Source organism: Aquarana catesbeiana, linkage group LG02 (genome assembly GCF_042186555.1).
Source record: "Aquarana catesbeiana isolate 2022-GZ linkage group LG02, ASM4218655v1, whole genome shotgun sequence".
NCBI lineage: Eukaryota > Metazoa > Chordata > Amphibia > Anura > Ranidae > Aquarana > Aquarana catesbeiana.
Genome location: NC_133325.1, coordinates 676612305 through 676628669, shown reverse-complemented (window position 1 = coordinate 676628669; position 16365 = coordinate 676612305). Strand labels below are relative to the sequence as shown.

The following is a 16365-nucleotide window of genomic DNA, read 5'->3' as shown; positions in this document are numbered from 1 at the left end:
GTCACCAGGGAAAAATGGTGACCACAGAGGGTGCAGCCTACCACGCACCCTCTCCTGCCCATGACTGCACTGAACACTGGGCACCTGTTCTGTATCTCCCTTGTCCCTGTCTGGCACTCAGTGGGATCTGCACAGATCTGACCTGTGGGAGCTACTGGGAGATGAGCTATCACTTGTAAACGCAGAAGCTGGACTTCAGTGTTACCAAGTGATAGCGGTGAGCAGGGAGCAAAGCCCTGAGAATCATAATAGCCCACTATAGCACACTAACTGGCTAGATAGCACTGAACAGAGCCCTGTTCTATCTCGATCAGAAGGGAAGTTATGGTTATTCCATTGTTTGTGGATACAATTGATTTGATCAAATCACACATTGATCACATTAACAAAAATCAAGTGTGTGGCCACCATTGAGAATGGCTTTTTTTTACATCTCTTTTATATTGTTCATATTGAATCTTGTAATTACAATACAACATCTAAATAAAATACCATTTCATAAGAATGGTTGTATCTTATACATCAGCATATTCTACAAGCAAAATTAAAGAAGTGTATAACTGTGAGCAGAAATACAGCCTGATCAGTGCTGTTGTTTATAAAAATTAGGAAGGTGCTTGGTATCCTTTTCAACACTAGAAACACTAGAGGAGTCCTATCTATCTATCTATCTATCTATCTATCTATCTATCTATCTATCTATCTATCTATCTATCTATCTATCTATCTATCTATCTATCTCATAAGTGCATTCAACTTCTTTGGTGGACCATGGTGAGAAATGTTTTGATGGAACCTGTCCTGTTAAATCACTGTATGATCTTGGCCACCGTGCTTCACCTCAGTTTCAGGGTCTTGGCAAACTTCTTATAGGTATCCAGAATCTCTGCGTTGAATGTGGCTGGAGCAGTGCTGGCTGAGGCCACACACTGTGAGAGCAACGGATCAGTATGAATGGCATAGGTATCCAGATACCTTCAAATATACAGAAATCCAATCACCAAAATCTCATATATGTTTTACCATTACAACAACATTTTAAAAGTAATTTTCAATCTTGTTGAATCTGCAGAGCTCTTTGAAATAATCTTCGGTGATGCGGCCATCAAGGTCCTGGTTCAGGCAATGCCTGTTATATGGTGACAACACTCTGTCCCTGTCTCCCAATTGCGCTCCTGTGTTGTTACCTTGTCACGTTGTCCCATTGGAGGCTACAAGCAACCCTGCAGACGCACATTGCGCAGGTTTAGTCTATTGTTCTAACCATCAGTAAACTCCTTCTGAGAAATGCCAAATAATTCATGCAGAAATAGCCATACTAAGACGCAACAATGGAAAAGATTTATATTACAAAAAAGCAATTTATAAAGCCAGTAAAAAATGGTTTGAATCTTGTCTAGTTCAGCAGGGACCGTCCGAGATTCGACCCATGTATGGGCAGGCTGAGTGTACACAAGTCAATCCATCGATCAGCTTGTGTACAACAAGCATGTCTAATTTCTAGCATGTATTTGTTGCCAGCAGCTATAGTGCTGGCATTAATCATTATGTTCCCCTGACAGGGACAGCTCCTTATCCCCCCCGTCAAACACAATAGCTCCATGGGAGGGAGTCAATGTTGATGGGAGAATCAAGCAATTTTCTTTCCTGCAACCACAGGGGGAAAATCACATCATCTATGGCCTGCCTTATGATAAACTGGTCTTTAGCAAGTTTAATGCCATTCACATCTACTTTAACATTTTACAACCAACATCAGAAACAAGGAGACAATGCACAATGTGGACATAAAATAGGTCATTTATTGTGAATTTTGCAAAGACACATTTAAGCAACAAAATATACATTTGTGAACTTTTGATTTCATTCTATACATTACTAGACCATAGCAATAAATTAAATGTACACTATTTACAGACAGAGGTCACCCGAGACTTACAATAAGCACCACCAATCTAAAAAGAATACAAATAGATGTATATTATCCCCTTTACTCAATTCACATACTTCAAAATGATTTTTTTTTTACTCTAAAATTAGAAACCGATTTTGCTTATTGTTTGTATTTTGTCTAGTGCTACATTTAGGTAAAAATTATATTTATTTATATCGGCATGCTATTTTTATGTACACAACTCTTTTTTATTTTATATCTGCAAAATTAAAACAAACAATTTAAAATAAATTAAACCATTAAACACAATCTGATGTAGATGTCTGGTTATAACACCAACATCTCCTGGGATATCATAGAATTAAATATTTGAAATTGGGCAATGACAGTCAGTATAAAAGTTGGCAGCTGAAAATAAAAAACAAAGACAAGATTTTTCTTAAAATATAGAACCTCGGATTTCTCTACTCCAGTTAAATAATACTAACAGGTCTTGTCCCTCCCACAGCCTTTGACTGGATAGTGAAAGGAGAAGCAGCAGATTGATGATCTCATCTTTCGGTCATGCTGCACTCTCCAGCTATCAGCATGTACCTTATTAGCACATGTGCACTGCAGCACAACTGATTAGATCCCTGTGCTGCTTCTGCCTGTGCACAGGAAGTTATGTCCTGTACACACGGTCGGACATTGATCGGACATTCCGACAACAAAATCCATGGATTTTTTCCGACGGATGTTGGCTCAAACTTGTCTTGCATACACACGGTCACACAAAGTTGTCAGAAAATCCGATCGTTCTGAACACGGTGACGTAAAAAACGTACGTCGGGACTATAAACTGGGCAGTAGCCAATAGCTTTCGTCTCTTAATTTATTCTGAGCATGCGTGGCACTTTGTGCGCCGGATTTGTGTACACACGATCGGAATTTCCGACAATGGATTTTGTTGTCGGAGAATTTTATAGCCTGCTCTCAAACTTTGTGTGTCGGAAATTCCTATGGAAAATGTGTGATGGAGCCTACACACGGTCGGAATTTCTGACAACAAGGTCCTATCACACATTTTCCATTGGAAAATCTGACCGTGTGTACAGGGCATAAGAGGAAATCTCTCCAACAGGGATGTACCAAAGGATACCCGCTTGTCAAGTAGAAATGAACACATCATACACTAATGCACACAGGAGGGTACCCTTCGCCACCTTATTCATAGCATTTAAGATGACAAGAATTAAAAAGGTATATGCAAATCTTTTCTTTTAGTCAAACCTTTTTTTGGTATGATTTTGGTATGATTTAGGGAACTCTATCTCTATTTATATTATTATTATTACTATTTTTAATTGGAATGAAGGACTAATTTTGCCTATAAAATATGACCTTTAATATAACACATATATATATATATATATATATATATATATATATATATATATATATATATATATATATATATATATATATATATATATATATATATATATATATATATATATATATATTTCTTTTTTGAATAAAAAAAAATCTGAGTTTTAAAATAATTTTACAACAATTAAATGATTTTAAATATATGCTGATCAGCTGAAATGCCAGGGACGCCACTCTTTCAAAAGTAAATTTCTGTTCTCTGAGCCTTTGGTTGAGCAGCTCACTTTGCTTTTTAAAATGCTTAGAAGCAGAACGGGGCTTTCCTGGCTTATGCTCTCCCAATACTCTTTCTTACTCTCAGAAAACCTTAGCCTGGTTTCACCTTCCATAACTATGGAAACCTAAACCCAACTGCTTTTGCTGTAAATGCTTTGGTAAAAGTAATAATATGGGCTTTTAAAATAACTGCACAACCTTCAGCAATATATAAAAGCACAATGTATTTCCAATGTAATTTATAACATATTATTGATGTTTAGCACTCCATAAATATGTTTTGTTGTGTGATGGCACCAGTTCTAGTAATATTTAAAGCAGATTTCAATTTTGATCATAGTGATTAACACAAAAGTATCACAACAAATATATTGAACTAAAGATTGCCTCTGAACCTCCAGTCAATCTGATCCTACTGCCACTAGGCTGGGTTCACACTGCCGCATGGAGCGGCTCAAAGCAAGGGTCCACTGCGTCCCCGTTCACCGTTTCCGGTCCGATTTAAGCCCAAATTTTTGGCTGAATTCGGACCTGAAATAGACCAGAAGACGCACAGGACTCCTGTGCAACTTGCTACGGGGCCGGTCACAATCCTGTGTAATTAGCTACGGGGCCAGTCATGATCAGAGCTAAAAATAGCCACTGATTTTATAAATGTCACTGGCAGGGAAGGGGTTAACACTAGGCTGTGATCAAGGGGTTAAATGTGTTCCCTCAGTGTTTTCTAAATGTGGGGGGGACTGTCTAGGGGAGGAGACCGATCGTTGTTCCTATATACTAGAAACGCACAATCTATCTCCTCACCTGCCAGAACGGGAATGTGTGTGTTTACACACACACACATCTCCGTTCTGGCTCTGTCAGGAGCGATCGCGCGGGTGCCCGGCAGACATTGCAGCCACCGGGTACGTGCATTGGCTCCTTAGTGAGGAGGCACACACGTGCGCCATACAGCAATTTGCGCAAGGGAGCCATTCTGACGCCGTCAAACGGCAAGAGGTTAAGAGGCATTCTGAATTTTGCAATGAGACCAATGCATCTCACAGAAAGTAAGACTCCCGCTCTGCAGTTGGTAGCAGGAGACAGGCTTTTTTACTCAGGCTATGACTACAATTGTAGCACTTAAATTTAGTTGCCTAATTCTATAAAAAGTGTCCCTTGTGCTGATGACTGCTCTCTTAGTTGAAATCTTCAGTCCTCTTCCCCAGACCGCATACCTCTGCAACATAGAAGCTGTACTATAGCTTCGAGCAATGAAAGGCAATCTGTAAGTGGAGGATGGTGGATGAATGAAAGGTCTGCCTCCTTCATTCATAGAGCACATTTCATTGATGGAAACTATAGTACAGCTTCTATGAATAGAGAAGGGCGGGCATAGTCATTACTCTTGAAAAATGCCAATGGCAGATCTATTATTGGGGTATGAGCTAATGACAGTGAAGTATGAGCTTAGCTGCCTGCTTTCTCTTCCTAATTGGCTCATTGTACTGCTTTTTTTCTCTCACATTCCATCCCTGCTGCACAGGGACTGAAATAGGCTGATGCCAGGTCAAATTCAGATACTTACACCACTTGAATTAAAAAAAATACATTTGATGGTGTATTAATGATTACGGAGCTGCATTAATGTGTGTCTTTTTTATCTGTCTTAAATTCAGCTTTAAGCCTAATCCTGTTAAGAAGTTAAAGAAAATTCAAATACAGGTGGATGTCATTTAGAATGAGCTGCCACCGGTAGTGGAGAGGTGGGCATGAATGGGGATCTGGAGCATAGCATTGTGGGATTGCACTGTACAACGTTAGGTTGGTGCTCCAATGTCACTTTTTTTACAGCACCCAATGAGTTGTTTTTATATGTAACCAATTATTGTTGGAGATTATACAAATGTAAACATACAGATAGAAGTAATCAATCTGATGTAAAGTAATCAGAAATGCATGGGTTAATTAGTTACTTAAAATCTACAATATGCTTTTGGAAAACATAGAAAAATTGAAGATTTTTCTGGATATCCATAAAAAAGCAAACTTGCAAAAATGTATCAACCTGAATTAAGGTAAAATTCCATAGAGCACATTTTATAATAATATAATTATAATCATAACTTGCATTTCTTATTTTAGCCCAAAGAGGGCATCCGATAGCAGTAAATGCTTTGAATTATTAAAGTATAACTAGAGGCAAAACTTTTTTTTTTAGTCTTAGGTAGTGTGGAGATGGATTAGAACAGCTGTCAGCTTTTATTGCTGTGTGCACCCCCGTTAAGGAGATTCACCCTCTGTATTTGTTCTGTTTACCATTATCATTGAAAGTGAAAGTAAAAGAAAAGCCCAAATTTTGGATTGTTCTCAGAAAAAAATTGGAGGGGAAATCTTCCATTGGGCACCCTAGTTCTGGTGACCTGGGGGTCCAATGAATTCCCCTAATTTGCAGGGATTTCCTCTCTCTTCCTGTTTGGCTATGGGACAGGAAGTGAAGGGAAATCTCCGCAATGGGACACAGATGCGAAAAAAAAAATCTGACAGAGGTTATAACCCTCCCGTGCTCCGAAATCCGAAATAAAACAAGTTTTGCCTATAATTTTACTTTAAGTCTTAAAGATGATAATGACAGTGACACCCAACACAGCAGTATGCTGTCATCTGTTCCATCCATATACCTTATAATTTAATAGATATGTACAAAACTGTAAGCTATACGTGGTGTTTTATATGCTCATATGATTAAGTTCTAATGGTTTATATGTACAAATATTTATGTTAAATTATTGAATATTCGAGTACTGAATCATTGTTCAGATGATGATAATGTCATTATCTCTGGCAGCACAATAAATGGTGCAGAGCAGAATTCAGAGTGCACACATTGTTCAAAATTAAAGTCAGGCAAAGTCAGTTAAAACTGTTCTGGGCATTTTTTTAAGCCTGTTTCTGATAATGCATATTACAGAAACAAACAAAAAAGGGAAACAGATGAAAATTATAAGCTGGAAGAACCTTATGGTAGTTGTTTGATTTGGCATTTAAATTTTAAACTCTAAATATTTCTTTGTATTACAGGGTGCATCCACTTTACATGCTGGGCTTTCTAATATGAAAGCCCAGCACTATCTGTATGATATGCCCTATTTACCATTTTCAACTGGTAAAGCCTCATGCACACTGGGCATTTAGCTCTTGTGCACAATATTTTAGGTGTTTTTATGAGGGTAGAAGGTACAGGTGCACCATCCAGCCTAGCTTCTGTAAACGTCTATGAGAGGCTAAAAACTGCTGTGGCTGGACGGTGTACCTAAATAGTATTAAGGCCAATATGGGCTCAAGAATGAATGACCAGAACACAAGAAATTAGCTTTTTTCTCATTTGGCCCTGGGCATATATTGTCCCAAACACTAGTACCACACAGTGCACCATCCAGCCACAGCAGCTTTCAGCCTCTCATAAAGTTTTACAAGCTGCTGGTAGCAAGGCTGGACAATGCAACTGTGCTGTCTGCACAAAAACACTGGAATCTCATGTACGGGGGCTAAATGTCCAGTGTGCACGAGGCCTAAAGCCGGCCATAGACATTTCGAATCTCGCTCGCTTCAGCAGGAACCCGCCAAGAGTCTAATCATGTATGGGCAGGCTGAAACTTGGGCACAACCAGCCTGTCATGTTGTACATGCGATTATTGCAAGGGGGTGTTACAGCAATAACCACTGTCTTCTCCCAGCAGGGACAGCTTTCCTTGCCATAGGGAGAACACAATGGCTTGGCAGGAGGAATTCCCCTGTCAACGCTGGCTTAAGATCTTTTGTGACAAAGCAGCTGTAAGGAAGATACAAAACCGGACCCCACCTCTTATAGAGAACTACCTGCTGGCTGGGAGTGCTTTTTTTTTTTCTTTTTTTTTTAGAAATTAACAAAATATTTACAAGAAATATATATAAAGAAACACTATACATTCCATTTAATGATGAATATCCATAGAGATCATAAGTGTGCACAGCCTATGGCATTAGGGTGTGCACCACAAAGCTCAAACACACATGCATTTCTCTGCAGCCTCAGCTGGCCGTGACAGTGAATGAATTAGGAGTGCTCTGTGCTAAGTGGCTTCCTGTTCATTCACAAACTGAAGCATAGTTAACACCGTTTACTATGCTTCCGTTATGAACACAGTGAGTGATTGTGTTCATTTAGAAAAGAAAGGGGCCGGTAAATTACATATTTGCTAGCCCCTTCCCCCACTCTCCATCCTGAAACATCCCCCGCAGCAGCTGGGGGAGAGGAGCAGTGGCAAGCCAGCAGCACTGCGGGGTTGGGGGTCAACACGGAGGGAAACCCAGGTAGTAGGGGGAATCAGCACTTCACATAGTGATTATGGTGTGCCCAGGCACACCTGGCACACCCCCTGCACATGCCTAATATAGAGATGGCATTGGCTTCAAGGGTACAGGACTAAGGTCACCATTAATTGATACTTCAGTATGAATAGATTTTAGTGTGAGCTGAATCACTTGAAAGATATAACTGGACTGTTATATAAAAAAAAAATTACCACTCATGCAGATGGCTTTCTCAAATCAAATGTGTGTTGGGGACACACCCTAGCACTTGTAGCCCCATGGGCAACTCCTTAACAGTGAACTCCAGGTACCGATCTTTAAGCATAGTTACATTGGTCCAGCATTGGTTCAGAAGCACCAATATACTGTAATTATGCGTATGCTATACTTGTGGGATCACTGTTGGAGTGGTTAATTGCTGTATTAGTTGTCCACGGTCTTTCGGGTCCCAAACCATTCACAGAATGCCTTTGAATGCAAAGCTCTCTCATGACATCACTGTCCTGCTTCTCAACTTTGTTTAATCTGAGAATGCTCTTCTGTAAATGGTGCCCATGGACCTATAAGACAGTAGTGATCACTGTAGTAGCAGTGAATACTACAGTAAGTAATCCCCTTCCTCAGCAGTCCCATGGGTATGGCACATGCATTCTTGCATACGACCAAACTGAACCAATGTAACTATGCATTAAAATCCATACCTGGAGTTCAGGTTTAATCCCAACACTTATTAGAATTGAGGAAGCCATTAGGATGAGTGGTAAAGGTGGTTTAACTGTCTAAAACATTCAAACACACTACCTTATAGAACAAGTCCAGCAGAACATGCGTAACTACTACTAGCTATACCATGAGCTAGATAAATTAGATCTCTCACAGACACTCTGGATTACACACTATGGATTTACTACTGATGACATTTTTTGAAATCCTCAAATTTACTTACTGTGATGACCATTATGAGAGGAATATATTTCTAGCTTGCATTTTTACTAACAGTACATTGAATTCATAGGATGGTATGAGACTTCATAGAGTTAAAGGTAGAGCCATGGACTGCAGCTTAGGGAAGTTTTGCCTGAGCAGCAAAAATAAAATGCACAAATCCAGGAGGATGATTTAGCAGCCCAAAGTCTATCCATAATTAAAATAATATCAGTTTTGGCCATTTATTTATAAATATATATATATATATATATATATATATACATACATACATACACACACACACACAAAACTCTCACAGATATATCACAAAATGGACAACAATATTGAGAATCGGCTTCACTTATATTGTATCAGCATTAAACTCTGTTGTTCCAATTTAGAATTTTGCTGGTTACTTTTTTTTTTTAAAGGTGCTTAGTTATTATTATTAGTATTTTTATTATTTTTATTTTTAATACAATACAGAATTCATATAGTGCTAACAGTTTGTGCAGTGCTTTACTATATAAAGGGAGTCAGTAGAGTTACAATACTGTTCAGGACAAGGGAGTTAGGAGGGTCCTGTTCATGAGAGTTTATAATCTAATTTTTGGCTTCTAGCTAATCCCCTCACCTGAACCTGAATCTAGGGGCAGAATGCATTCTTTATTAACCCATGCCATGTACTCCTCTATAATTAAAGCATAAAAATGTTTTTGAATACCAAGTATCACCTAAGGTTGGACTTCTATCTATGGAAATACAACAATATAAAAAAATTAAGCATAGGAAAAAAAAGACATAGGCGTTACCCACCAACCATTTAGGTAATTAATTTCTATCTTTTAAATAAAAGCTGTAATCGGAGTGGTGTTATGGAAATCATAACGTTTTTGTCTGGGTTTTATAGACATGACATAGCAGAACGTAAAACTTTGGTAACAGTCTAATATAGAAATAATCACTTTATAACCTTTGTCACTCCCTAATTCCCTGATTCTTTTACTTATTCCTAATTTCTTTCTGTAAACAAGCTCTATTCACTGTTATATATGTTCATTTTCTTTTTTGAAAATATATTTTATAACAGAATGACAACAAACACGTCACACTATACATATACTGATAGGTATCACTGTACCGTGTGTTCAGTCTTCTAAACCAGGAGGTATATTATTAATGCTGGGACTCCAAACAACCTACTTGATTGACCCCTGTTGTCAATACAGTATGTTATTTTTCTGGGAACCCAGAAAAAGGTAGTTCCAAAATACTATTCAACAGAATGTATGCTGTAAATGACCTGGAGACCCATAAAACACATTAGAGACACCCTGTTTGGGGCTGGTACTCACCATGCACATTACTTGTAAACCACTATAAATAAATGCCCATTCAACAGCAACAGTGATCACCAAGAGCAAATAATAAATATAAGCTTTAATTAAAATGATTTAACCATTGTGCAAAGACTATGAAAACATGTATATAAATGTATATGTGCTGCTTATTGTGATGACCTTTCTCTTAGATTTATAATGCCATTTGTTGAAGAGCCCCCTTACCTATAGTCCAACTGAGATGGCCTACTGCCCCATGACATCACCATATTGTTGGCTATTTTCCAATTTTTTAGAGGAAGAAAGCCTTATTTGGTTCTCCTTGATGTTGTCATTGCGGGCAATGTGTTGAGCATCTGCATGTAGCTTAGGTAAACAAAGCTGGACATTTACATTTACATCCATTCTACGTTTCTGTACAATGGTTACAGAGGTTGAATAAAGAGAGCTAAAGTCAACAACTCATTAAGGTTCCATGGCTGAGCATACAATTTTTTTTAGATCATAAATCTTTTCTGAAATCAACCATGCTGAGATGGACTGGATATAAATGGTGATGCTACCACAGATTTCTGTACAGCTCTTATTTGGCATCTACCCTAAAAATCATTCTCAGCACAGTCTCCATGGAAGTCAATGAATTGAGAGCTGTGCATTAATCTCAGAAAACCACTTTAAATACATTAAGGGTTCCTCCCTAAAATCACCAAGAAATAGCAACAATATTTAGTATACTATGGTCTGGAAGCTCTTTTGCTGCTTTGACTTACTCAGCACAATGGGAATTCATGTTTTATAAATAATATTTAAGCTGAATTAATTGTTCAAACTACTAGAACATTAGGATGGTTTTGCACATATGTTTTGTGGTCAGTGACTATTGTACAGTCATGTTTGAAGTAGTACTGTAGACAAAGCGTTATGGTATGGCAGCAATGAAGGGGACTTTGCAAGCCTCAAGAAGATTTCAACATATCCTGGAGATGGAAAAGCAGCATTTGGTAACATCAATGAATTAAACACGAAGCACCACTTCTAGGTGGGATGCCTAGGATTGTGGTGAGAATTCCAGTAATCTTTCCTGACAATTACAACAAACCGGTGCATTCGGCGATCAGTGCACCTGAATAAAAAGACTGTGCAAGTAGGATGTATCAAGTAAAAAATGCTCTTTGCTTTAGACAAAATAAAAGACTGAAATGAAAAAGAGTTAGGTCCACTATCAGACAAGACTCCGTTCACAAGACAAGTGTGACAAGTGTGGACACAAAGAGTGCACTAAGATGACAGTTCTTTCATTGATTTGTGGGGAACAGCGCAATAATTGAACATTTCCTTGAATGCGTTGTGGCAGTTACTATTCGTGGAGTGAGCATACCCTTTCAGGTCAGTTCTCAAGATGGTAGTTAAAGTTTGAGTAGTCTTCAACTCACTGAAAAGCAAATTAAAAAAAAAGACAGTCAGTGAAGAAATCATATATATGTGATAGTGTGTTCTACATGCTTATACTAAATGGTAGCCTAGTATTTTACCTTTATAGAGATCAACAAGAACATGCTGCACTGAGCACATAGCCAAACAAGGACATATTGAACTGCAGCAACAGTGAGGGTAAACGGAAAACGATCAGCAGGAAGTGCTGATTTGTAACAGGATGTGCTTCAATTTCCTTTTTCACGTATAATTTTGCAACCCAATTTACTTCTTCCATTTATAAGAAGGGAATGTGCAGTGGTTTTGTACATATTTATATATATATTTTGTCAGGAGACAAAAACATTTAAAAACTGCATATTGAAGCGGAACGTCACTTTCTGCCCTTACTAAAGGTAAGGGATGTTTTTCATAGTGATGTCTCCATAAAATAAAGCATGGAGACATGGATGGATGGGTGAGTTTGCTTTGAATATTCAAAGTGAATTAAATAGCGTTTTTGGTTTGTGGTGGTCAGTTGCAGAGTAGTTTCTCATACGTAGTCTTTGATTCAGTCAGCAGATGACACTCTAGTCTTGTTTCCACATTTTCAGCTACCTCACCTTTTAGATTTGCTGAAAGAATCAAAACTACTGAAGTGAATGAGCAATCACAGCAGTGACACACCCCTTATCAAATGGCCTAGTATGAGGTTTAAAATATATATTTTTTTTTTAAATAAAAATATAGGGGCATAAACCTGTCATAAGGAGCAATAAAGCACCCCCACTATGTAGTACTTCAATAGAGGAAGTAAAGTTATAAAGCAGGGGTAGGCAACCTCGGCCCTCCAGCTGTTTTGAAACTACAAGTCCCATGAGACATTGCAAGACCCTGACAATAACAGGCATGACTCCTAGAGGCAGAAGAATGATGAGATTTGTAGTTTCACCACAGCTGGAGGGCCGAGGTTGCCTACCCCTGTTGTAAAGCTTGCATATCCAATGATATAATGTGGCTGCACATATTATATACTGAATATATAGTATACATTGCATTAGTTAACAAACATTGATAATTGATAATATTATTTTACAAATAATCAGTGATGACCACCATACATTCCCTGTGACAATACAGTGCAATAATCAATCCCTATGTTCTGTGTAAATGCAGTGAACAAAAGTCTTGCTTTTCCTTACTAGCCCTTATGCCCAGATTTGGCACAATTAGTAACAATTAGAAGTAGTTACATTTGCATATCTACAAAAAAAGAATAAAAATAAATTTAACATCATTTAATTTAGCCACATTTTAGATTTTCAAATGTTGGGAAACATAGCAGATGTCATTATTTATGCAAAGGCGTGCTTGTGGTCATTACACATAAAAATGAGGAGCTTGGCAAAAAATATCATATTTATCATAAATATTAATGTACTTTGTATTTTATGACATTTTGTAGCACCAGGTATAAAAAAGGTGGCTTGGAAACCCAGATTTACCACCTTGTGTTTACACTGTAGTATTAATATAATGCAATGTATATACAAAGAAAGCCATGTGAGCACTCATAATGACCACAGGTTATTAGCCATGACTGCTAAGCCCATTATATGTGTTTAAACAGAGGATTCCGCGCTTAGGATAAAAATCTATAGCTGCAGCCACCCCAAAAAAACACCACAGAGTGGTGCCCAAAAGGTTGTAAATCAAAAAGGGAAATGGAGCTGCTGATAATTTTGTAAATGTCACCTAATTAGGGCAAAAAATTGACCCCAGGGTTACCCCAGGGTTACCAGGATTGAAGATTGTATACCGTATATACTACACGCTCTTTACCCCTGCTGGGGTGAGGGCTTCTGGTGAGTACATATACCTAAGGGGGAGCACAAGATGTCACTTTGTATTGTTGCACAGAAGCTGAGATAAAGACGCATCACTTGAAAACTTGCACAAGTCACTTTATTGTTTATTGCACAGAAGTTGGAAAAAAAATCGCATCACTTGAAATTAATTACATCACTTGGAATATGAACTTTTATTTTTAAGAGATTTTTTCATATTTTCATATTATTTTTGAATGGACTAATCATACATTCATCTTTCTTATAAACACTCTGCGTGTTTTGACTGTGGTGACAGAAAGTTTATCAATTACCTTTTGCCGCACAGTCCTTTGTCATTTGTGGATCAGACACCCATCTTAATCACTTTATATGTTTCACATATAGTTTATTTGATTCATTTGAAGAGTTACTTATTTTATGGTGTTTATATATACAATAATTTCAGCCCTTTTTTTTGGTTTCTAACTAATTCTAATACCACATAGGAATTTCAGTTGCACATTACTGCTTCCTATTGCTGATCAATACTTTCCCTTTATATGTATTGCAAAGCTCTCAGGCACTGGATTATTTGTATTTCATATTGCCATTTTCATACAATGCAATATGGGACTATATGATAAGTGATGTGCAAAGTTAGTATTGGATCAACTATCGTAGCTTTTGGGTAGAGGGGGAATACGTTTTGACCGGTAAATACTAAAAATCTTCAAAATGATAAGTATCAGAAAAATACATAACATATATAGTATAGAAGTGTAACTGATAAACAGGATATTAAGTTTAAAGCAGAAGCTTTAAAATCACTAACGCGAGCTATTAACACTTTCTTCGACTTTCTTTAGAATAGGGGACCAGCTCATTTATTGCCAAGTAAGCCCCTGAAATTTGCATTGCATAATGGGAGTTGAGTAGCTTTGGCACAGAGAAGAGGGCACACACAGGAGCAAAACCTCAAACAAATGTTTCCTGACAGATGCATGAGAACATCATAAGTATGAGCATGAGTACACCGCTCACATTTTTGTCAATATTTTAGTATATCTTTTCATGTGACAACACTGAAGAATTGACACTTTTCTACAATGTAAAGTAGTGAGTGTACAGCTTATATAACAGTGTAAATTTGCTGTCCCCTCAAAATAACTCAACACACAGCCATTGTCATGTGACTCATTAGTGTTACAACGTCTCTGGTGTGAATGGGCAACCATACAGCGGTTTAACAGGACAGGTTCCACTCAGAACAGACCTCGCCATGGTTGACCAAAGTGGTTGAGTGCACGTGTTCATCGTCATATCCAGAGGTTGTCTTCAGGAAATAAATTTACAAGTGCTGCCAGCATTACTGCAGAGGTCGAAGGGGTGGGGGGTCAGCCTGTCAGTGCTCAGACCATACGCTGCACACTGCATCAAATTGGTCTGCATGGCTGTCATCCCAGAAGGAAGCCTCTTCTAAAGATGATGCACAAGAAAGCCCGCAAGCAGTTTGCTGAAGACAAGCAGACTAAGGACATGGATTACTGGAACCATGTTCTGTGGTCTGATGAGACCAAGATAAACTTATTTGGTTAAGATGGTGTTAAGTGTGTGTGGAGGCAACCAGGTGAGGAGTACAAAGACAAGTGTGTCTTGCCTACAGTCAAGCAAGGTGGTGGGAATGTCGTGGTCTGGGGCTGCATGAGTGCTGCCGGCACTGGGGAGGTACAGTTTATTAAGGGAACCATGAATGCCAACATGTACTATGACATACTGAAGTAGAGCATGATCCCCTCCCTTCAGAGACTGGGCCGCAGGGCAGTATTCCAACATGATAACCACCCCAAACACACCTCCAAGTCGACCAGTGCCTTGCTAAAGAAGCTGAGGGTAAAGGTGATGGACTGGCAAAGCATGTCTCCAGACCTAAACCCCATTGAGCATCTGTGGGGCATCCTCAAATGGAAGGTGGAGGAGCGCAAGGTCTCTAACATCCACCAGCTCCGTGATGTCATCATGGTGGAGTGGAAGAGGACTCCAGTGGCAATCTGTGAAGCTCAGGTGAACTCCATGCTCAAGAGGGTTAAGGCAGTGTTGGAAAATAATAGTGGCCACAAAAAATATTGACACTTTGGGCCAAATTTGGACATTTTCACTTAGGGGTGTACTCACTTTTTAGACATTAATGGCTGGATGGATGTTGAGTTATTTTGAGGGGACAGCAAATTTACACTGTTTTACAAGCTGTACATTCACTACTTTACATTGTAGCAAAGTGTCATTTCTTCAGTGTTGTCACATGAAAAGATATATTAAAATATTTACAAAAAATGTGAGGGGTGTACTCACTTCAGTGAGATACTGTAAATGTTTTTTTTTTAATTTAATGGGTTTTATGTATAAGCAATCAGTCCATACACATGCAGCATGGCTTCAGAGGAACACGCTTTTACATCTAAAAGGCAAAGGAGTAAAATGTTAGCTAAATTTTCTTTCAGTTTTAGAGTCCAAAACCAGTATGACAGCTGTGACCATGAAAAGCTTGGGGCATCACTCCACATGATCACCCAAAGCCTGGCAACTCCCACTCATGATTGTAGGCGAATAAGGAGCCCCTCCTGACTCTGTGAACACACTCTTGGAAAAATAAATAGAAGCTGCAACACACAACCCAGTCCGAATTGTAGAGTCAACAAACAAACAAGGCTTCATCCTGGTTCCAAAGGATTTGTAAAGTATCATCAGAATAGGAATTAAGAGTAAATCTTCCAATGGGTAAAATTGTTCAGGTGGCAACTGTCTGAGCATGGCTTTCTCCTATTTTGGAGAAATTTCATCTAACTTTTGTTTTGTCTATGGGGCAGAAAGTGAAGTTTATTTTCCACAAAAAGACACTGATGCTAAAGAAAAAACTTCACATGGGTTTTAACCATTCCTAACTCTAATCTAAAATTATTCAAAAAAAATTTAAGTCTGGGCTTTA

At 38.4% G+C, this 16365-nt stretch overlaps 1 protein-coding gene across 21 annotated transcripts in view; it reads right to left on the bottom strand.

The window, feature by feature from the left end:
• Nucleotides 1-1782: 1782 nt before the first annotated feature.
• Nucleotides 1783-16365, bottom strand: part of RAP1GAP2 (RAP1 GTPase activating protein 2) — a 1157030-nt gene continuing 1142447 nt past the window's right edge. For all 21 annotated transcript variants that reach the window (XM_073616723.1, XM_073616725.1, XM_073616724.1 and 18 more), the window contains one exon: nt 1783-11572. In XM_073616723.1, coding sequence (XP_073472824.1) covers nt 11570-11572 — 3 coding nt within the window. In that variant the 3' untranslated portion in view covers nt 1783-11569. The remainder of the gene's footprint in view (nt 11573-16365) is intronic.